At 42.6% G+C, this 23,712-nt stretch overlaps 1 protein-coding gene across 7 annotated transcripts in view; it reads left to right on the top strand.

Moving 5' to 3' along the window:
- LOC126187364 (kinectin) overlaps positions 1 to 23,712 on the top strand; it is a 369,916-nt gene that overhangs the window by 248,781 nt on the left and 97,423 nt on the right. For 6 of the 7 annotated variants that reach the window (XM_049928403.1, XM_049928402.1, XM_049928408.1 and 3 more), the window contains 2 exons: positions 21,530 to 21,625; positions 22,234 to 22,326. In XM_049928403.1, coding sequence (XP_049784360.1) covers positions 21,530 to 21,625; positions 22,234 to 22,326 — 189 coding nt within the window. The remainder of the gene's footprint in view (positions 1 to 21,529; positions 21,626 to 22,233; positions 22,327 to 23,712) is intronic. The other variant, XM_049928406.1, reaches the window with a different exon arrangement.

Below are 23,712 nucleotides of genomic sequence, written 5' to 3'. Positions count from 1 at the left end.
GTATAAAACATAATCCTTAGCTGTTTGAGTTGTAACAGCTAAGGATTACATTTTATGCAAATGTATCAGACAATAATTTTAGCTTACCTGATTTCATGAGCAATTCCAGCCTGACGTGCTGGCATTACCAGTCGTTTGTGCATGAGATGTGCTTGCTTGGTGTGTGTGTGTGTGTGTGTGTGTGTGTGTGTGTGTGTGTGGGTCAATCTGTCTTTTCCTACATTGTTGTTTATGAAGCAATTATATCTTCTCCGATACTCTGTAAGCTTGTACTTTTTTCATTACATGGCAATGTGGGACAGTGTCAAATACCTTACTGAAATCAAGGAACACAGCATCAACCTGAGTGAGTGCCGTTTGTGGAATTAATGTTGGTTGTTCTAGAGATGCTCCTTTTCCAATCATATCATAATTCTTGAGCACAAAATGTTCCATAATTCTACAACAAATTGATGACAACGATATAGGTGTATACTTGTATGGATCTGTCTTACGGTCTTTCTTAAATACAGGAATGACTCTCGCTTTTTACCAATCGTTAGGTTCTTTTTGTTGCTCAGGTGATCTACGATAAATTACTGCTAGAAGGGGAGAAAGTTCTTTCGCATAATCTTTATAGAATCTTATAGGTATCTCATCTAGTCCTGACATCTTTCCGTTACTAAGCGATTGTAGATGCTTCTCAGTTACACGATTGGTTATCTCAATATCTGCCATTTTGACGTTCGTACAATGATTGAAAGGAGGGATAGTGTTAAGATTTTCTGCAGTGAAACAACGTTGGAAGACCAAACTCAGTATTGCATCCTTCTCTCCATTATCTTCCGTTTTGGTACCAGTGTGGTCACTGAGAGGATGTCTTACGTTCAAAATCATCGAATGCTTCTCTCATGCTCTTCTTACGCTCATTCTCAATTCGTTCAGCTTTTATTACTCACCTTGGTTTTTACTTCTCTTGACTCTGAGATTAAGTGCTCTTTGCTCATGTTGCGCTCTTCTGACATGGGTGTTAAACCCCATCCCTTAAAACCTTACTCGGAACATACTTGTCTGGGGCATATTGAACGATGCCTGTGAATTTTTTTCTTTTGTTCTTCACATCTTGGTCCTTATCACCGAATATTTGATGATGACTGCTGAGATATTCAGAAATTTATATCCTGTCACTCTTGCTGAGCAAATATATCTTCCTACCTTTCTTAACATTCCTTGTAGGACCCGTTGTCGTAGATGCTGTCACAGCCCTATGATCACTTATACTTTCCTCTACATTAACTGATTCAATTAGTTCAGGTCAGGAGGTCTAAGACATTACCCTGACAAGTTGGTTCTCTATCTGCTCGTACAAGACATCCAGAACAATGCCACACGAATCCCTGTCTCTGGCACCAGTTTTGATGGCATAACTGTCCCAATCTATACCTGGTAAGTCGAAGTTACCCCCTATTACGACGACATGATCAGGAGAATTACTAGTGATATTCTGCAAATTCTGTCTGAAGTGCTCTACAACCTAGATCCTGACCCAGGTGGTCTATAAAAGCATCTGACACCATTTTTGATCATTCTTTTATACTCAATTTCACCCAGATTAATTCACACTCAGCATCCATGATAACCTTGCTAGATTTTATAAAAAATTTTATGGCAATAAACACGCCGCCACCATTGGCGACTAACCTATCCTTATGATAAACATTCTGATCTGAACTTAGGATTTTGTTGTCATTAATGTCTGGTTTCAATCAGCTTTCTGGGCATTATACCTTCAGTAAGCAATACTAATTCTGTGACCTTTCCTTGGATGCTCCTGCAGTTTACTAAAATCATATTGATCTTTCTATCTCTGATCTGCAAGGAGCAAGATTCTCTGAGGTCACTGTAACTGTTTTAACAGGCAGATCGTGTTTGATCGCAAGGGAAGGGTTCTCTGACCTAAAAAAGCCCCACGTGTATGCCACACGTACTCTGCTACCCTAGTAGCCACTTCCTCCACGTAGTGCGCGCCTGACCTATTAAGGGGAAACCTACAATTCTGCACCTGATAGAGGAGGTCGAAAAATTCTCATGCGATACCATCACCGAGTTGGCTGAGCCTCTGGTTTAGACCTTCCACTCTGCTCCAGACCAGAGGACTGCGGTTAACCCTGGGTATTGTGCTACAAATAGACAGCTTAGCCTGCACACCGCGTGAGCTGCCAGTTCCATTCACCAAATCAGCCAGCCACCGAAAGGAGCCGTGGGTGGCCTCAGAACCCAAGTAGCAGGCATCATTCGTTACAACATGTCCTGGCAAATATATTGAATGCACACTGGAATTCTCTCCCACTTTGCCTGCTATCTCTCTGAGGGGCTCCATCATCTGCCTAACATAGAAGCTCACAATGACTAGCATACCCACCCTCTATACTTGTCCAGACTGGGTAGGAAGATTGACTGCTGGCCCAACAGGAGAGGTATCCCGTGCTGGCTCAGAGTTATCATCGTCACTGGGTAGCACCTCGTACCTATCGCTAAAACGTAGGGGGCCAGCAGCACAGCTTGCTCCCTCTTGTGCCTTCCACCCAGTGACACACGAACCCACCACTGTCTGCCACCCACTCTGGAGTGAGGACGGACCGGTCAGGTGTTGCGTATCAGAAGCTGCAGCGACGTCCAGATCACCAGGGGATTGCAGTGGCACCGTAGGTGTCGGACCTCAGCACTGGTGCCCCCGACATCACCGCAACTAGAAGTGCGTCAGCGGTAGCCGATGCAGCTTCCAGCTGTTTATGGACGACAGCCAGCTCTCCTTGTCGGCTCACAACAAGCACAGTCCCTAGTCATATCGCACTGTGTATAAAATAGATATAAGGTCTCAAATGGCACTACTGCGTTTGAAATGTATACAAAATATACCAAAGGAGAATAAAGTAACACTAAAAGTTGCTGTGCAGATTTCTCACTGTACTCTGAAACCACAGGCTATTAAACAGAAATAAAATTCTCTACTGAGGTTGATTTATGCACAGATACCTGTTATTAGAAATCCTGTTTACCAAAAAGTTACTGCACGAGATAAATATTCAGACTAGAATGCACTGATCTAAACTTTATGCTGTCTACTAGCACAAAATTAAAACTTTGTGGCATGACGGAGTTTCTGGCAACGGGGAAATTTACACTAGGAAGCCACCCTACACAAGGATATTTATAAGACTTATCCAGAAACAAAAACTACAATTAATTTTCTAACCACTAGTCTACACAGTAAAATACACACTATAGTTCACTTCTTTGCAGAAGCATGTGAACAAAAAAGACTAAATTAATTTACTGTTTATCAGACAAGTGGTGCTGCTGCTACAGCGCATCCTCTCAGCTCGGCTGCTGCTGCTACACTTTTCTTCATACGTTCAGCCGCAAAGCAGCGATATGACTGAACTTGTGAAATTTTTCCTCACAGCCAAAAATGTATTGTGTTGAATGGTTCTGAAAAGAATATATCAGCGTCTTAAACTCTTTGTGATTAATACTTACTATTTTAGATAGCTCTTCTCTAGTTTTTGTAATACAGGACACACTATTGCTTCCAGGCTTAAAAGAAATACATAAAATATAAAATTTCAATTTGCTTGTGCAGTCTGTTAAAACAAAGGGTAACGTGTCATTACACATTCATTAATAATTCAAAAGACAGAACAATAAATTATTCTCATTGAAGTAAAAATAATCAGGTTAAACTGTAGTCACATTGACACATGGAATTCCTTAATATCGGGGCCGCTGCACATGTGCAACATCCTGGTCACAGTTTGCACACTTAATGGACACACAAACAGGAAAGCAAAAGCAGCACTGCTCATTTAGCACATATCTCTAAGCACAGATATCACCACACACTTACCATACGTGTAAACAGGGAAACGAAACTGTCACTGCTCATTTACTTTGTGTCTGAGCACAGATGTCACCGCTTCACTTTACCCGGTAGCTGGAATACACTGTACTTGGTGCAATCTCAGCTTTTTTTCAGTGCACAGTGCAATCGTGGGAAGGTATCATGTAATACCAGTGCCCTATCAACAAATATACGGTTATAGAACGAAACATAAAAACAAATGGTGCATAAATATGCTGGATTGGTTTTACGCCCATGTAAGGTAAGGTAAGGTAAGGGTTTCAAATGTGCCTTTCAGTAATTAAAGGGTAATTTTTAAGTATGTAAGCAACCGGTTTAATACAAATTTTTCAGATAACAATGTTCACATACGTAATATGGAGCAGGATGAGGCATAGTAATTTTAAATTAGGAAAAGAAAGAAATCCACAACATGTTTATCATTGGTGATGAGAAACAATAAAGTTAATGTCAGGCACAAAAGCGTGGCACATTGATAAACACAAGCAGTGATGAAGATTTCCGTCACTAATACTCGAGCGAAATCTTGATTTATTCATTTTCATTATGGAGAAAAATCTTTTTCACACACATAAGTAGATGTGAACATGGATGTAACTCTCGCAGCTTGTGGAAAGGTTTTGTAGAATTCTTTTTGTACTCTGTACTGCAGAGAACTTGTCCTTCAGCTGTGTAATGCACTGCAGGCCAATCAGTTCCAGTTGTAGATGATTTGGAGCATTTTCAACTGATGCTGAAAACAACTGTGGGAATCAACGAATGATAGGAGACACACTTGTAACATCTCTAAATCATACTCAAAATTGCTCCTTAATTTTTACAATTATTGACATGTATTTTCAAAATCTAACAAATCTTGTGGGCCAAACCAAGGGTAGGGAAATGTGCAGTGTTTTCAGACATTAATTGGATCTACCACAGAGCAAGCTTCCTTTCAAAAACATTTACTTTTCCAACTGACATAAGAAATTAAATTATTTTCGCCTTGCAAGCTCATGTTCAGGCTGTTTATGCGAGACATATAGGGCTATTACAAATGATTGAAGCAATTTCATAAATTCACTGTAGCTCCATTCATTGACATATGGTCACGACACACTACAGATACGTAGAAAAACTCATAAAGTTTTGTTCGGCTGAAGCCGCACTTCAGGTTTCTGCCGCCTGAGTGCTAGAGAGTGCAGTGAGACAAAATGGCGACAGGAGCCGAGAAAGCGTATGTCGTGTTTGAAATGCACTCACATCAGTCAGTCATAACAGTGCAACGACACTTCAGGACGAAGTTCAACAAAGATCCACCAACTGCTAACTCCATTCGGCGATGATATGCTCAGCTTAAAGCTTCTGGATGCCTCTGTAAGGGGAAATCAACGGGTCGGCCTGCGGTCAGCGAAGAAACGGTTTAACGCATGCGGGCAGGTTTTATGCGTAGCCCACGGAAGTCGACGAATAAAGCAAGCAGGGAGCTAAACGTACCACAGCCGACGGTTTGGAAAATCTTACGGAAAAGGCTAAAGCAGAAGCCTTACCGTTTACAATTGCTACAAGCCCTGACACCCGATGACAAAGTCAAACGCTTTGAATTTTCGGCACGGTTGCAACAGCTCATGGAAGAGGATGCGTTCAGTGCGAAACTTGTTTTCAGTGATGAAGCAACATTTTTTCTTAATGGTGAACAGACACAATGTGCGAATCTGGGCGGTAGAGAATCCTCACGCATTCGTGCAGCAAATTCGCAGTTCACCAAAAGTTAACATGTTTTGTGCAATCTCACGGTTTAAAGTTTATGGCCCCTTTTTCTTCTGCGAAAAAAACGTTACAGGACACGTGTATCTGGACATGCTGGAAAATTGGCTCATGCCACAACTGGAGACCGACAGCGCCGACTTCATCTTTCAACAGGATGGTGCTCCACCGCACTTCCATCATGATGTTCGGCATTTCTTAAACAGGAGATTGGAAAACCGATGGATCGGTCGTGGTGGAGATCATGATCAGTAATTCATGTCATGGCCTCCACGCTCTCCCGACTTAACCCCATGCGATTTCTATCTGTGGGGTTATGTGAAAGATTCAGTGTTTAAACCTCCTCTACCAAGAAACATGCCAGAACTGCGAGCCCGCATCAACGATGCTTTCGAACTCATTGATGGGGACGTGCTGCGCCGAGTGTGGGAGGAACTTGATTATCGGCTTGATGTCTGCCGAATCACTAAAGGGGCACATATCGAACATTTGTGAATGCCTAAAAAAACTTTTTGAGTTTTTGTATGTGTGTGCAAAGCATTGTGAAAATATCTCAAATAATAAAGTTATTGTAGAGCTGTGAAATCGCTTCAATCATTTGTAATAACCCTGTAATGTCCTTGAGAAATGTGATGTCTTATATCCAGCAAGGGACTTCCAGTTTCAGTTCTCTTCTCATGTAAGAAATGCAAGAAACTATGGCCAAACATAAATAAAAAAATTCAGTATGTCACCTCGACTGAGTCAGAGTACTTCGGTATACTGTAGTAAGGAATGTCGCCATACACCTCTCCTAATTCCTCCAAGAACTGCTGAAATTAGTGATGTGTAAAACCATGTGTTTTCGGATAGTGTACAGTATGCACAACAATTTGCTTGATATTTTCTAACATTACTGATTTTGCACAAAGTGCCTGTTGATATAGACTACAGTAAATTCCACAAAGTGTCTCTTCTGTGCATCCTAGCTTTTTACACATCAGTGCTATGAGTCGTATCGGATAACCTTGCATTGCTGATGCTCCATCCACGGTCACTGAGATTAAGTGATTATAGTCATCCCGACACCATCAGTTGCTTGCTCAACAGCTTGGAGTTCGTCTGCACCTGCCGTATTTCTTTTCAAAGTCACTAATTATAAAACGTTCTCTGTTAAAGGCAGAGTGTTAACATCATCTCGTGTATATATCACTACCAGAGCTGAATCTGTAACATCTGTTGCTTCATTCAATGCTACAGAGAAAGCAGCAAAGTCATTAGCCTTATTTATTAACTGCTTGTGCACATCACTGACCATAACGCTTATGTCACTGTTTGTTTGGAAAGGCCGATTGCTTAAAACTTGCTAACATTCACGGGACACACAAATTCTACACCATCGACGAGACATTCTTCTCTATTCAGTACGCTAGATCTGTTTTTATGAAATGAGTCGTAGTGTCTTCCAGTGGCAAACTTGCTCTGCCTGTCTATTAGTTGGCAGCACTGCAAATGCTGTGAGCTTTCTCCTACTGCTGTAAAGAAGAATTGCAGTTCACAGTTGTGTTTAAATGCCTGAGAATGCCAATCTCCCGTTCTTTGCTTTTTTTGAAATACTCATCATTTCTCAGTATGTCTCGTGTAAGGCTGCAGTCACCAGAGAAAAGCTAGACTGGTACTGTGTAAACAACGAAGTGGAACAATGGCCACTCATTTGGTATATGTGTCGCTGTTCCAATGTGCCTGCTGTCTGGGATGTGTGCATTTATGCCACACTTCCGCACTTTTACACAGTGTGTAACATTTGGCTGGTCCTGCTTGATATTTTAACATTACCAATTCATTTTTTCTGCCCATATACATTATTCTTTCATAATGTCAATCAGAAGCCAAAGCCAGAAAGAAGACACATTTACCACTACTACATAAATTATTATTATTATTATTATTATTTATTCATTTTGCCACCGAGCAGCACGCAGAACCATTAATTATTACTGGTCTTCTTAGCTTTCTTGTTCTTCTTTTCTTCCCAAAACTTCCTCATCCTTTCACTATGGGCCTGTCTTCTTTCTTGTGTCCGTGAGATTTTCAGTTTCGGATTCTTTTCCGTTGGGTTTTTGGTTGTGAACTTCTGAGAGTTGATTTTCTGACGGTGTGCAGTTCGTGTGGTTTCTAGTGGGTCAATACTGAGTTCTGTAAGGGGGAATGCCCGCATGGGAAGGTATGAAGATGGGAGTAGAAGGCTGTAAGTCATCTGGAGAGGGAAGGAGGGGTGTGGACAGAAGAGAGAAGGGAAAAGGTAAGGTAAAGTTGTGCTAATGGAGATTCAGGCAAGGGAAACCGTTAGAGTATAGGATATGATGGAGTGAGAATTCCCACCTGTGTGGTTTTGACCACATAGATTGCTGTACAGTAATCGTAGTGAAGCTGATGAATGCGTTCACATGTAGCCCTACCTGTTATTGGTAGGAGACGTCTGGAGGAGGAGGAGGAGGAGGAGGAGGAGGAGGTGGCAGTGGTGGAGGTGGGGGGGGGGGGGGCAGGTGGATTGTATGGGATTGGTCTTGTGCCTGGGTTGATCATAGATGAATTAGCAATCGGGTGCAGGATTGCAATAGGGATGGACTAGGATATTCTGTAGGTAGGGTGGGTGGTTGAACACTAAAGGGTGTATCAAAGAGAATCATCAGATTTAGCCCGACTATATTCCTGAAACTAAGAAACATAAACAATGAAGTTTGTTTTGTGATGAACGGGACACTCAAAAAAAATTTTTTTATACCTTTTCATAGGTGTTCGCCCCACCTTGAGTTACACTGCATATGTCAGTGTGGTATTCAAATTGTTCCCACACTGCAGCGAGCATATCGTGAGTTACAGCTTCCACAGCCACTGTTATGCGATGTCTTAGTTCATTCACTGTTGCTGGTAACAGAGGCACATAAACAGAGCCTTTTATAAACCCTCGCAAAAATTAATCTCCTACGGTCACATATGGTGACCTTGGAGGCCAGTAATGTAAGACTGAATCATTTGGTCCAGTGCAACCGCTACATCTTTCAATAATCCTTCGATTTAAAAATTCCCACACTTCCAGATGCCAGTGTGGTGGTGCCCCATCCTGTTGGTAACTGAAGTCATTCAAATCAGTCTCCTACTGAGTTCCCAAGCATATTGAGATATGTGCTTCCTTGTAACAATGTTCTCGGCAAAGCGAAATGGACCGTACACCTTTTCCCGTGAAACTGCACAACACACATTATATTTTGGAGAATCCCCCTCATTTTGTACAACTTCATGTGGTTGTTCCATACACTGTATTCTCACATTATGATGGTTCATCTTTCCATTTAAATGGAATGTTGCCTCGTCATTAAACACAGTGTGAAAGAAAACTCTCATCCTCCATTTTGCCAAGAATGAAATTATAGAACTCCACACATTGTTGTGTTTGTCACCTTCATGAAGAGCTTGCAGTATCTGAATTTTGTTGGTTTCATATGTAAATGTCGAAGCAACATGGGCCAGATGGACATCAGGGGCATGCCAAACTGTTCGGCGAACAGATTTCTACAGACTCCTTGTGAAACTACGGCAGATGCGTTCGGTGTCCGTGTCAGACACTGAGGGATGGCCCGTCGATTTGCCTTTACACAAACAACCTGTTTCTCAGAATTGTTCATGTCATCATCTAATGCTCTGTGATGTAGGAGGATCTGTGTCATTCCAATTATGAAAGTCACGCTGAACAGTTATTGCTGACCTACACTGCACAAAACATAGAATACAAAACACCTTCTTTTGACCCAACACCATTTTTACTAGACCTGAAGTGGGCACACACAGCTGTTATGTAGTGCAAACCATCTAAAACTCCAGAGTTTGCCCTTTATAACAGTACATTGTTCACACATTTCAAATGACATAGCAGTTATAATTTTTTTTAAATTAGATTATTGTTTTTGATACACACTTTACTTCATATGACGTGTGTAGGATTTGGGTAGGAGATCCATCTCTTGGGTCAGGGGGAGTGGCAGTTGAAGCCCTGGTGAAGTATATGATTCAGGTTTTCATAGTGAGGATGATATTGAGTTGTCAGAGAGAACTGATCAGTGGCTACTTAACAAGGTTATTGGTGTCAGAGGAGGAGATGGCATGGGAGATTTTTTTATGGGTGAGCTGGGTAGGAAATTTTCTTTTAGTAAAGGCTTTGCTAAGGGTTATCAATATAGTTCAACACCACCTTCTTTCCACTGCAGATATGATGTCCAAGGGTGAAGAGGATGTAAAGGGAGATAGTTTTTGACATGCAATGGGTGACAGCTGTTGAAGTGAAAGTACTGTTGGTGATTGGTGCAATTGATATGAGCAGACATATTCATGGAGGCAGCTGAGAGAGGGAGATAGACATCTAGCAAGGTGGCTCATTTAGTTGAGAATGACCAAGTGAAGCGGAGTTGGGAATAGGAACTGAGGTTTCGGGGGAAAGAGCAAAGGTCACGACTGCTGCGGGTAAAGATCATGAAAATGTCATCAGTGACCCTGAGCCAGACAAGCAGTTTTAGGTGTTGATTACGTAGGAAGGATTCCATCAGATGATTCAAAAATATGTTGGCATAGGTTGGTGCCATGGCAATTCCACGAATTTGTTTATAGATTTGGCCTTTGATAGTGACATAATTATGGTTCAGTATGTGGTTGGCTTGAAGGTTTAGGCAAGAGGTGGTGGGTTTGGTGCCAGTAGGATTTTGGGAAAGGTATTATCATGGGGGATGTAGGTGTAGAAGGATGTCGCATCTGTAGTGATCGATAAGGAGTCTGGTGCTAACAGTATAGGAATTGTGGAGGAGGAGTGAAGGAAGTGAACAGTGTCTTGAACATAGGATGGGAGGCTATGGACAATAGTTCGGAGGTATTGGTCAGCAAAGCCTGTGGCCCCCAGGGAGCTTGCCACTCTGTGGCGGGTTCATGCTTGGCTGCCACAGAGTCCCAGCCTTTGCAGCATCTTTTCCCTTCTGTGCTCTATGTCTATCCTCTTGATATTCTTTTTCCCCCCTCTTGAGGAACATGTCTGGAGTGTTACTGGGAAAGTTCCACTTTGTCAGTCGCTGACATAAGAACAGCCTCACCATTGTTTTTCGTTCCCTTTTCCTTTCTTTGTTTCCCTTCTCATCTCGTTCCTCCGCTTTGGTGTTTGAGGTTCCTCTTTTTCTTCTTCCTCCCTATGTGCTCCTGACGGCCGGCCCACGTGTCCGATGTGAAACAGGTGTCTGGATAACGCGTAACTGCCAGCCCTGGGTCGACAGGTAGGATTCGCACACACCCCCTGGTACAGGCCAGGCCCAGGGAGGGGTGATTGCCTGAGCTGCTACCTTCCCAAATTGCCAGTTGGTCCCACTGTCATATGTTTGGGAGGTGTGAACAGCCACCTGAGGTGGGTTGGGCTCCTTATGAAGGGGGGCCCCCAGTTAAAAGCAGCATCCATTGGATATGCTGGCACTCATGGGGGATATTCTTGCAATGAGCCAATCATCTTTACAGTCAACCTCTACAAAACGTAAACGAAATGAGGCTAACGATTCAGAGACCCTTCCAGCTGCACCACAGTTCCTCATGGTTTCATGAAGGTTTCACCAACTGAAGACGGTCAGTCCTTCGCAACAGTAAATCTGTTTATTATTCAGAAAGGTGTTGATTCAAATGCCAGTCCTGTGAAATCGTGTGCTTGTTTACACAGTGGAACTTTGCCTTTGGAGACTACTTCTGATTCTCAAGCACAACTGCTTGCCGCCTCGCTTCACGGCTATTCTGTTCCTGTCGAGGCCCGTAGAACTCTGAATTCTTGCCATGGTGTTATTTACGCTAGGTTGCTCGAATGTCTGACAGAGGCCAAAATCCAATCAGACATATCTGATCAGGGTGTCATTGCTGTCCATCATGTAATGAAAAAGGTAGATTCCTCCATGGTGCCCACCCGCACTCTTTTTCTCACCTTTGATAGAGCGGTACTTCCATCCAAGATCAAAGCGGGCTATGAAATTATCACAGTTCGACTGTATGTTCTGAACCTGATGCACCGCTTCCAGTGTCATGGTTTCAACCACACTAGAACGTCTTGTCAACACCCAGTCAAATGTGTAACCTGTGGTAGGAATGCGCCCGAGGGTGATTGTCCACCTGCTTCTCCCCGCTGTATCAACTGCAGTGGCGGCCATGCCATCTCCTCTCAGGATTGTCTCGTGTACCTTGATGAGTGGGCTGTCCCAGAGATCCAGATAAATGAAAAAGTGCCTTACCCCTCCCATCTGGCACTATAGTTCTGTTCTTGTAACCCCTCGCTCCATGAAGAAGATGGCCACACAGACATGCGACCTCAAATTCAGCTCTGAGGTTATGAAATTGCCCAATGTCAAGGTAGCATTGCCATCCCCTCATCCAGCTGTGCAACAAGCATCAAACTCTCACCTCAAGGGGCCAAGCCACCAGCTACACAACCGGTAGGCCGGAAAGGACAGGAGGAGTACCCCCTTGGAGACTTCTATGTCCCTCCAGCCAACAAACATCAGAGTCTTCCTCTGCTAACCGGAAAGGCTCAAAGAAGTCCAGCAAAGGGAAACAGTCTTCTGCTTCGACTTCTCGAAGGTCCTCTTCGACAGTGTCGCCACATGATACCTTAGCCCAGCTGGCCTCCCAGTTGCTGGTGAGCACCACCAACCGGTTTTCTGCTTAGGACTCCACAGAGCAACACCACAAGCAAGCTGATGCTTCTGTGGACCTCTTGGAGTAGGATCCTTCTTCTTCTGTGCCCTGTTAGCAGCAAGTCTTTGTTGGCTGTCACTTGGCTGCCATCCTTTCCTTTCTTCCTTATAATGACTCTCCTCCAATGGAATGTTCGTGGCTTTCAGTCCCACAAAAAGGATTTATGGCTGCTTGTAGCATCACAACTTCCCCTTGTACTCTGCCTTCAGGAAACGAAGTTAGGTCCTCATGACCGCTGTGAGATTTCACATTTCTTCCTGATTTGTTTTGACCTTCCCCCGTGGGGGCATCAGGCTGCTCATATGGCATGACGTTCATAGTCAGCCCATCTCCCTGACTACTCATCACAAGCTGTTGCAATTTCTCTTTTCCTTCCTCACCTGACTTTATCCTACTGTATCATTTATGTCCCTCCGTCATTTGATGTCAGCAGGGCAGCCATCCTTCAGCTTATTGGGCAGCTACCTCCTCCATTTCTGCTACTCGGTGGCTTTAATGCACTCCATCCCCTTTGGGGTTTTCCTAGAACTTGTCAGAGAGGTGCCTGATCTTCTTAATCAGCTCAACCTCTTCTTCCTTAACACTGAAGTTCCCACATTTCTTTCTGACTCCTAGTCCCATTTGGACCTATCCTTCTGCACTGCCCAGCTTGCTCATCATCTTAAGTGGTCCATTCTTCCTGACAGCTACTCAAGTGACTATTTCCCATGTCCTATCTGTTTGCTGACTCCTACTCACCTGTGTGCACACCGAAATGGCAGCTTACTAAGGCTTACTAAGGCTGACTGGCAGCTTTACTCCTCCCTGGCGGCCTTCAAAGAACAAATTTTCTCCCATTGTGATGACCAGGTGGAATAACTCACAAACGTTCCATTCCTCGCACTTGCTCTTTACCATGTCGTGTCCCAGTCCTTTGGTGGACTGAGGCATGCCGTGACACAATTTGCTTGCGGAGATGTGCTCTCCACGTTTTTAATTGTCATCCTACGATGGCAAACTGCATTCGTTATAAACAGGTGCATGCAGAGTGTCATGGCATTCTTTGGAATAGCAAAAAAGCTAGCTGGATTTCATTCACTAGTTCTTTTAACAGCTCCACCCTTCTCTGTCGTGTGGGTCAACCTCCGATGGCTCTCTGATCCATTCGCCAATTTCCGGCCTGACAGTAGCAGACAATGTCATCGTGGACCCTATTGCTATCTCCAACACCTTGGGGCACCATTTTGTGGAAATCTTGAGCTCTTCCCACTATGACCCTGTCTTCCTCCATTGGAAACGAGTGGAGGCGGCTCAGGCAATACCCTTTTCTTCTCAGAATCATGAGTGCTGCATTGCCGCCTTCACTATGAGGGAGATAGATCTTGCTCTCAGTTCATCCCGATCCTCTGCCCCAGGGCCAGACGCTGTTAACATTCAGATGTTGCAGCGCCTTTCTCTTGCGGGCAAGCACTTTGTCCTTAACACGTACAACTGTATCTGGGCAGAGGGCACATTTTGTAGATGTTGGCGTGAAGCCACAGTCGTACCCATACCTAAGGCTGGTAAGGACAGAAACTTTCCTTCTAGGTACCGCCCCATTTCTCTCACTAACTGTGTTTGCAAGGTGATGGAACATATAATTCATGCCCAGCTGGTCTGGTGGCTTGAGTCTCTCAGTTTACTAACGACTGCACAGTGTGGATTTTGTGCGCGCTGTTCTGCAGTTGAGCATCTTATCACTTTGACAACCCATGCCGTGCACGGTTTTCTGCGGAAACCCCAGACTGTGCCATGTTTTTCGATTTGGAGAAGGCCTACGACACCTGCTGGAGAACTGGTATCCTCTGTACTCTTTACACATGTGGTTCCGTCCTGAGCATTGTCCTCTTTGCTATTGCCATTAACCTTATAATGGCCTGTCTCCTGCCGTGCACCTCCGGCTCCCTTTTTGTTGACGATATTGCCATCTATTGCAGTTCTCGATGGACCTGTCTCACTGAGCGAAGTCTTCATTTTTCCACTGACAAAACCATCTGTATGAATTTCTGGTGGCACAGTTGGTTTCTCCCACCATCTTTACATCTTGGGCATTGTTGAAACTGTGAAATTCCTGGGGCTCATGCTCGATAGAAAACACTCTTGGTCCTCCCATGTGTCTTACCTGGCAGCCAGCTATACACAGTCCCTGAATGTCCAACATGTCCTCAGTGGTACTTTCTTCGAAACTAGACTATGGGTGCTTTGTTTATGCATCTGTAGGTCCATCCTTTTTATGCCGTCTCAACACTATCCACCATCGTGGCATCTGTTTGGCCACTTGCACCTTTTATACTTGCCCAGTTGAGAGTCTGTACGCTAAAGCTACTGAACTACCACTGTCCTACTGCCATGACTTTCTCCTCAGCAGGTATGCATGGCATTTGTCTGCCATGTCTGGCCACCCACCAATATCTCCTCCTTCGACGATTCCTTTGATCGCCAGAAAGGGGCGTGTCCGTCTTCGCTGTTACCTCCCGGAGTCCACTTTCGGCACTTGCTCTGGCAGCTTAACTTCACACTATCTGCATCTTTCCTGGTGGGTGTGAACCCTTCACCACCTTGGCTTTAATATTTGCCTTCATTCGCTTCCTAAGGACACTACCACAAGCCTCGGTCTATCGCCTTCAGTTTCACGACCTTCACATGGAACTTTGCAATAGTTCCTTTGTGTACACTGATGGCTCTCAGACTGACAGTGGTGTCGGGTGTGCCTTTGTCATTGGTGCTAAAGTTTTTTGATATCAGCTTCTGGCACACTGCTCAGTATTTACAGCCGAGCTCTTCGCCCTGTATCAGGCCACGGAGTACATCCAGCGACACAGGCTTTTCAGTTTTGTCATCTGCTCAGGCTCTCTTGGCACCCTTCAAAGTCTGTGTGCTTTACACCCTCCACCCCTTAGTGCAACGGGTGCAGGAAAGCTGTCACTTGCTCACTCTTGATGGAGCCACTGTGATGTTCATGTGGGTTCCCGGTCATGTCGGTCTGCCAGGAAACGAGGCTGCTGCCGAGGCTGAAGTCCTTGTACCTCAGCCCACTAGTTCCTACATTCCTTCCAGTGATCTCTGTGTTGCCGTCTTTCCGGAGGTGGTGTCACTTTGGCATTGCCATTGGTCCTCCCTTGATGGGAATAAGCTTTTGCTTATTAAGCCTCTCACATCGGCTTGGATGACCTCCTCTCAGCCTTCCCGCAGCGAGGTGGTCATTTTAACTAGGTTCGTATTAGGCACCGTCATTTGTTAAGTGGTGCTCCCCCACCACTTTGTACACATTGCACCCAAGTTTTAACTGTCTGCCACTTTCTGATGGAATGCCTTTTTTTTTTTTTTTTTACGTTCCCGCTTGGGTTTGCTGTCTGAGTCATCGGCTGTTTTAGCAAATGATGCGCAGGCTGTCGAGTGCATTTTATTTTTTATCATTCTGAGCAATATGGCGAAGGCCATTTAATTTTTAGTTCTGGACCTCTGTTTCTGTACGGTTTCTTTCTCCACGTCCTTGTTTTTAGACGTCTTCTCTTATGTCAGTCTGCTCTGTCTTTGTGTTCTGTAGTTTTGATTTGGGCACGTGTGACCCCAGTTGTTTGTGCTTGCTAAAAGAAAAACAAACAAATAAACAAAACCTGTGGGAACATTGTGACCAGCCACAATGGGATACTCAACAGGCGGACCTATGGGTTAGGTTTGAGGAGTAGCAAGAAGGTAGGAGGATGTGGCGGTTCCTGGTGCTCAGAGGGAGATGGATTAAGGTGTCAGGTTTAGGGACAGACCTAAGGTCTTGAAGAGTTGCTAAGGCTCATGTTGGATTTGCGGGACAGGTTCTAAGGACTGTGATTTGTGACCACTGTGGTGGAGCCTTCGTCTTTGGAAACAATGATATAATCTGGATTGGTTTTCAGGTTATGGGCAGCTACGCATTCCACAGGAGCTGGACTCACTGGGAAGGGATTTAGGAAAGGCCAGGTTAGAAGTAAGGAATTCCTGAAAGATTGCCAGGCAGTGGCTGAGTGGAAAGGGAGGAGGTTGGACCTATTTTAAACAATGTTGTGTATGGGGCTGTGGCTGGATATTGTCACTGGAATGTGTGTTGAAGAAATTTTTCCACTGCAGAGAATGAGCAAAGGAAATGAGCTCATTTTCAAGTCCAGCATGGTTAAACTTTGGTTTGGGGCTAAATGTGATGTCTTTAGAAAGTACTGAAACTTCTATAAGGATCAGAGTTTTGGCAGGAACATTGACAATAGCGTTATGATATTGGTGTTGAGGACCAAGGTGGAGGAAGTTTTTGGAAATGTGGAAGGCGGAATGAGTCAGCAAGGCACAGTCGGGAAGCTGTGAGGGGTTGATGAGGTGTTGGATCATAGTGGTAGGCTTTATCTCAGCTGTAGATTATCCCACACAGGCATAAGACAGGAGTAGCTGGAGCACTTTTCCTCAGGTATGCTGTTCCAATTGGAGAGTTTCTATTGCAGTGATGGCATTCAGGAAATTGTGGCTACAGAGTAAAAGGATTTTGCAAAAGGAGTAGAGGCTTTCAAGTATGGTTTGAGGTTGGATTATATTATTATGGAGGACAAGATGGGTGATGTTGAGGACTAATGGAATTGGAAAAAATGAAGGTTCTTGGGGTAATATGATTGACAGCTTGAGAGACCAGTTTTAGTTGTAAGCCCTTTAGATGGGATACTACATGCCAGATAATATTTTAGAAACAGGACGTGTGATTGGAGTTTTGAAAGGGTAACAAGTGTTTTCATAACTTTGTAGAGATATTCATTAAGTTCACCACTTACTCCACCTTCCCTCCAAATGTCTGTATATTCAGTGTACCCAATCTTAGTCCTTGAAATAGCTGGGTCATTTTCCATTACTTCTGTTCGTGCTGAACTTGTTCCATTTTGAAACCATGTATTTTAACCACTACTTGCTTCCCAGGGTTATCATAGCTGGATTTGCTGTCAGTTTTCTCTCCAGTTTTTTCAGTCTGCTGGAGGTGTTTAATTTCCCTCGTACGATTAAACAGCCAGTAGCTGCTGACAACCATTTTCCCAGCTACCACCTACGGATGTGATATCTAGAGTTAAAACTGCCCGAGAGTGATAAAACAATGTAAATAATTAAAATTTTCAATTTCTGATATTCGATGTTTAGTAGCACTGTTGTATCAATCTTTTCTTTTTAGTCTGAAAAGGGGTTTAAGGGGTAAAAATATTATTTTTGCTGCCACATTAAACAAAGAAATTAATTTACAGTTTCAGCGTGGTTCAGTTCTAACAGTGTGCTTGAAATAAATACATACACATTTTTTTGAAACTAAAGTTGATGTTCAAACACTGATTTGATGCAACTCTCAACTATAGTTTATCCTGTGTGAGCCTCTTCATATCTGCGTAACTAGTGCAACGTACACTGCTAAATGTAGCCAAGCAATGGTCTCCCTTAGAAGTTTCTCCTCCCACACTATCTTCCATTACCAAACTGAGGATTCCTTGATGCCTCAGCATATATCCTATTAATCAATCCCTTCTTTGTGTCAAGCTGTGTCATAAATTACTTTCTTCCCCAGTCAGATTAAATACCTCCCCATTAGGTACTTGATCTACCCATGTAATGTTCAGCATTTTTCTGTAGCAAGAGATTTCAAGCGCTTCTACTCTCTTCTTGTCTGAACAGTGTATTGGCCACGTTTCACTTCCATACAAAGCTTCACTCCAGACAGATACTTCCAGAAAAGACTTCCTAACACTTAAGCCTTCGGCACATGGACCATGCTTTTGAATGTCAATGTTGAGTGTGCCGAGTTCATTGTGCTGTTGAACGCTCAGAAATAATGTCACTTGTGCATACACTACAAGTGCTGCTACATGGTAAATGCAATTGCAATGTACTCCAGCATTGTCAGATGTATTTGGCTGTTTACAAAATGGTCACACACAAAATTCCTACATTAGCTCCTTAAAACCCACATTTCTTCCATTGTCCATATGCCAGGCACTTCCACTTCAATTTGAGTCTTTCAGTGCTCCTTCAAATTCTTATAGCAGTATTGTATCTCATATCTCACCTTCGTGTACTTCATCTCATTCTATAATATTGTACTCTATTTTTTTCCCTCATACACAATGTGTCTCAGTTCCATTAGGACTGTGGCTGTGAAAAATAAATAATGGATTATGTTCAAAAACTACTGTTTTATCCAAAATAGTCTTCCCCAGAATCAACTCACAGTTGAAGCCAGGAAGTATCCTGTACAATTGGGGCAGTTTCGGGGTTCTTCTGTGGGAGGTTCTGGATTTGAGGGGATGAGGAAGTGGCTCTAGCTATTTGCTTCTGTACCAGGTCAGGAGGGTAGCTGCGGGATGCGAAAGCTGTTTTCAGGTTATTGGTGTAATGGTTCAGGGATTCAGGACTGGAGCAGATTCATTCGCCATGAAGACCTAAGCTGTAGGGAAGCGACTGTTTGATATGGAATGGGTGGCAGCTGTCAAAATGGAGGCACTGTTGCTTGTTGGTGGGTTTGATGTGGACAGTTGTGTGAAGCAAAAGTGCCCCACTTGTGACAGGATACCTTCCAGGACTGGATCAGACTCTGAATGTGGCTCTCCAGCAGCCCTGCCCTGAAATGAGATCCATGAAATTCTCCCCACTCCACCAAGTGTGTGTTTCCGCCGTCCACCTAACCTTCGTAATCTCTTGGTTCATCCCTATGAAATCCCAAAACCACCTTCCTTACCCTCTGGCTCCTACCCTTGTAACCGCCCCTGTGTAAGACCTGCCCATGCACCCTCCCACCACCACCTACTCCAGTCCTGTAACCCGGAAGGTGTACACGATCAAAGGCAGAGCCACGTGTGAAAGCACCCACGTGATTTACCAACTGACATGCCTACACTGTGAAGCCTTCTATGTGGGAATGACCGGCAACAAACTGTCCATTCGCATGAACGGACACAGGCAGACTGTGGTTTTTGGTAATGAGGATCACCCTGTGGCTAAACATGCCTTGGTGCACAGCCAGCACATCTTGGCACAGTGTTACACCGTCCGGGTAATCTGGATACTTCCCACTGACACCAGTCTATCAGAACTCCGGAGATGGGAACTTGCCCTTCAATATATTCTCTCTTCCCGTTACCCACCCGGCCTCAACCTCTGCTAATTTCAAGTTGCCGCCGCTTATACCTCACCTGTCATTCAACAACATCTTTGCCTCTGTACTTCTGCCTCGACTGACATCTCTGCCCAACCTCTTTGCATTTACATATGTCTGCCTGTGTCTGTGTGTGTGTGTGTGTGTGTGCGCGCGCGCGCGCACAAGTATATACCTGTCCTTTTTTCCCCCTAAGGTAAGTCTTTCCGCTCCCGGGATTGGAATGACTCCTTACCTTACCTTAGGGGGAAAAAAGGACAGGTATATACTTGTGCGCGCGCGCGCACAAGTATATACCTGTCCTTTTTTCCCCCTAAGGTAAGTCTTTCCGCTCCCGGGATTGGAATGACTCCTTACCCTCTCCCTTAAAACCCACATCCTTTCATCTTTCCCTCTCATTCCCTTTTTCCTGACGAAGCAACCTTGGGTTGTGAAAGCTTGAAATGTGTGCTTGTGTTTGTGTGTTTTTTATTGTCTCTATCAACATACCAACGCTTTTGTTTGGTAAGTTACAGCATCTTTCTTTTTAGGTATAAAAGTAATATTTGTGTGTACTCAATATTTTTTCTGGAAATTTATCTAAAATCCATGTAACACACATGGTAAACAAGTAAAAATGAACAGCTCTGAAAAATGAATAATCACCAGTGAACTAGCTTCCAAAGATGAATTAATATGGCCATTTCTAATAATAGCTCCTCAACTATCCATATCCATAATGGTGTTCTTCTTTTTTATTCCAGCCAGCCACATCCATCTGCTATATTGTTTTGACTCCTCCTACCACTTTCTTCATGTTTAATTAATGTTTTAATATTGGCATGATATGTCATTTCATGCTTCCATGTGGAAACACACTTAGCTTTCTGCATTTTGGTACTTTTAATTTCTGTGCCGTTTTACACTCATGTGTAGTGTATTTTACCGACTCTCGGCTCAGACTGTTTTCATGCGGGTGTTGAAACCTTGCTGTCTTGGACACATACCAATATATCCATCCTTCTATCTTGTAAAATTCTACAGAACTATTCAAATTTAGTACAGTGAATTGTAGAAATATAGCCTGTCTGCCAAGAACTGGAAAAAAATATGTGTTTCTCGAAAGTCGTGTACAAACTTGACAAGTAGTGAAAAAGAGTCCCCCACTATTGCATTTATCTCATAAAATTTTATCTGCAGAAAAAAAGGCACTTGGGCTTTCTGTACTACTCTTAGGGGCTGTTCAGAATTGTGATCATTTATTTTTTGTTTCTTTTTTATTTATGTATTTGCAAATTTGTCAGTTTCGTACAATTTTGACTTTTTGTCAAGCAGTATTGTTTTTTCACAAAATTCTGCAGAACTACTCAAATTTTATACAGAGAACTCTAGAACTATAGGAAATCTACCAAGAAATCTGAAAGAAAATGTGTATTGCTCAAAGTTGGGTGCCAACTTGATGTGCTGACCTGTGGGGAGAGACTTTGCAGTCTCTGTGGTAAATTGGTGTAGTCTTTGGTGTCTGTGAAAACACTCTTACCCATTTCAGTTGGTCCTAGTGTATTCATTATTTTACTTTCCAGGTTATTGCATGACAACTGTGGTATTATAGCAAAAAATTTAAAACTACTTAGATTTTTTTCAATATTTATTTCTTGTTGCATGCCTTGCTACTAACTTCATAGGTATAACTAAAGGAGAATCCATAGTAGGTACTCAACATTTGGTCATGAAAAATGTCATTTTCAATTTATCTTATAAATCCATTCCAAAATCCGACCCAAAAAGAGCCATAAATTCACTTAATTAATGTGTATTAAAAATGATCTCGAACACTTTCCAGCCCCTTTTCATTTTTCTACTTACATTTCTTCAGAAAATCAAAATTTAATTGACCGTTCTGTGGGATGATGTCCACTCACCAAATTAACAAGTTTATAGTGATATTTTTATATTCCTATGGATTCTCCTAATATGCTGTCCTTTTGTCATCGTAGGAGTTACGAAAAAAGAACTGGAAAGCAATGGAAGCCCTCTCAGCAATGGAAAAATCCCTGCAATCGAAAGTGAAAGACTCACAAAATCTAGACAATGTAAGTGGTTTCATTTAGCATGATTTGTTTGTGATCGGTTGCTAAATTGAATTGTTCGCATGTATAGTTTGCATGAGGCATGTACTCTTTGTTTACTTAGTAGCTTTCAAACTGCAACATTTGTGTAGTGTGTTTCATAGTCACAAGTTAAATATATCAGTAATCTGTTTCATGGACAGCATGTACTTCAGTTGTCATTGAGATGCTTCCAACACTAATGGTGATGGTTTTTATGTATATAAGCTGTACAAGTAAATTATTACATTGTAGCAGTTTATATGTTAGTGATAGCACCTTAAAAATGTATTGAGACATGTAGACATTGCAGGAATTCCTTAAAAGGTGTGTAGTGATTTGCATTGTATTATTTGATGGTGAAGTCTTCAAAAATCAGGGAAGTTTCAGTTGTGATTTTTGTATTAAATCGTACTGTCTTTCAATTACCACTTTCAATTATATATGACAGAGATTCATAACAAGAATTAAGGTGTTGCAACACAAATGTTGTTCCTTTTTTAGAGTGCAGTTGCTGATGAAAAGTAGTAATTTATGTTTAATAATTCGAACTTCAGCCTTAGGTTTAATTTATAATGATAAACCTGTTTCAGGAAATGGCCTCTGAGATACGTCTGCAGCAGCAAACAACGACTAGGTTGCTTCTCCAACGAATTTTTCCCAGCATAAAAATAGATGGTGATGAGGTAATGTAACATACACTAATAACTTTCTGAAACTGATACATGGTTTCTCACAAAGGAAAAGACTAATTATCTAGCAGTAGCAAAGTAATTAGAAATACTCTCATTAATCTGAACAAGATCAAATCTTTTATAAACATTGATTGGCTGTCTTTTGAAGACATACCATTCTCCTATTACTACAAAAGTATAATGCCAAAAAAGACAAGGCATGGGCCCATTTCCCACATGTTGTGTATGGGCCACTCAACACAAGCCACCTGCTGCTGGTCTATTTGGAAAGAAGAAAGGGTACTCTGACTCTCTGTGGATGACACTGTTACGTGTTCACAACAATGAATGCACTTGTGAGTGACATGGCTCACAGAACTTCAGGTGAAGCAAGCTACAATAATTTTTACCCATGGCTGCTCGTTGGCCACTCACAAACACATTATTTGCAAGTATGTACACAGTTAAAGCTGGAGAAAGACTAAATGCTTGAAAGCTGTGACCCAATTAAAATAACTGATAATGGCAAGAGGATAGTGTTGCTGGCTCAAATGCACTATTCTGCAAGTTCGTGTAACCTACAGTTGTGCATGCACTGCAGACTGTTCTGTCTTATAGATTGATGATGTCTCCTTCTGCCATTAATGGCAAGATCTGGGATGTTGATGGTGTTGACAGCTGTAGTAATAGTGACAGTGCTGCATATATAGATACCGTAGTTACAGAGTTAAGGATGAAGTACACCCATAAGAAATGTATTCCATCATTCACACTTGGCACTGCAAAATAAAAAATTACCTAATAAATAAAAAAGGAGGAAACATTTGAAAACAATACTTTAGACAGTGGGTCATGCCATGGACAGAGGCACACCACTTAAATCTGACAGTGAATCAATTTCACTACTGTCCTTCGAGTAACTAGAAGTTATATTAAAATGTACAAAATAATGCGTTAATCACGGTTAATTTTCACTGCGCATTCGTTCTCTCAAGCTTTCATTATTATTAATAATTCTGTCCCTTTACAGTCATTTGGTCATTTGTTTGTTTGTTTTTAGCCAGTTGACAATATCCAGTTTCTCAGAGGCAACTGGCGGCTTGTTTTCAAGTTAGTTAGATGATAAAACCGGTTGCCCATTATATATATCGAATTTATACCTAAACTTCACAACACGGACCACTCAAACCACCATTCCATTCATTTCTTCATGGTTGTTGGCAGTTTTAGTCATTGTTGTACAGGTCTTTATAACACCTGCCGATGTAGCTACATTTTAGTGGGTGGTGGCATGGTAACAATGCCTATATTAAAAAGTATGGATTGCATTTTACCATGTTTTCTTGCGTAGAAATATTACCAAAGTTTTCTACTTATATTACTGTAAAAAATACACAT

The sequence above is a fragment of the Schistocerca cancellata genome, chromosome 5, assembly GCF_023864275.1.
Source record: "Schistocerca cancellata isolate TAMUIC-IGC-003103 chromosome 5, iqSchCanc2.1, whole genome shotgun sequence".
In the NCBI taxonomy this organism is placed as follows: domain Eukaryota; kingdom Metazoa; phylum Arthropoda; class Insecta; order Orthoptera; family Acrididae; genus Schistocerca; species Schistocerca cancellata.
This window is presented reverse-complemented; position numbering and strand designations above follow the sequence as displayed.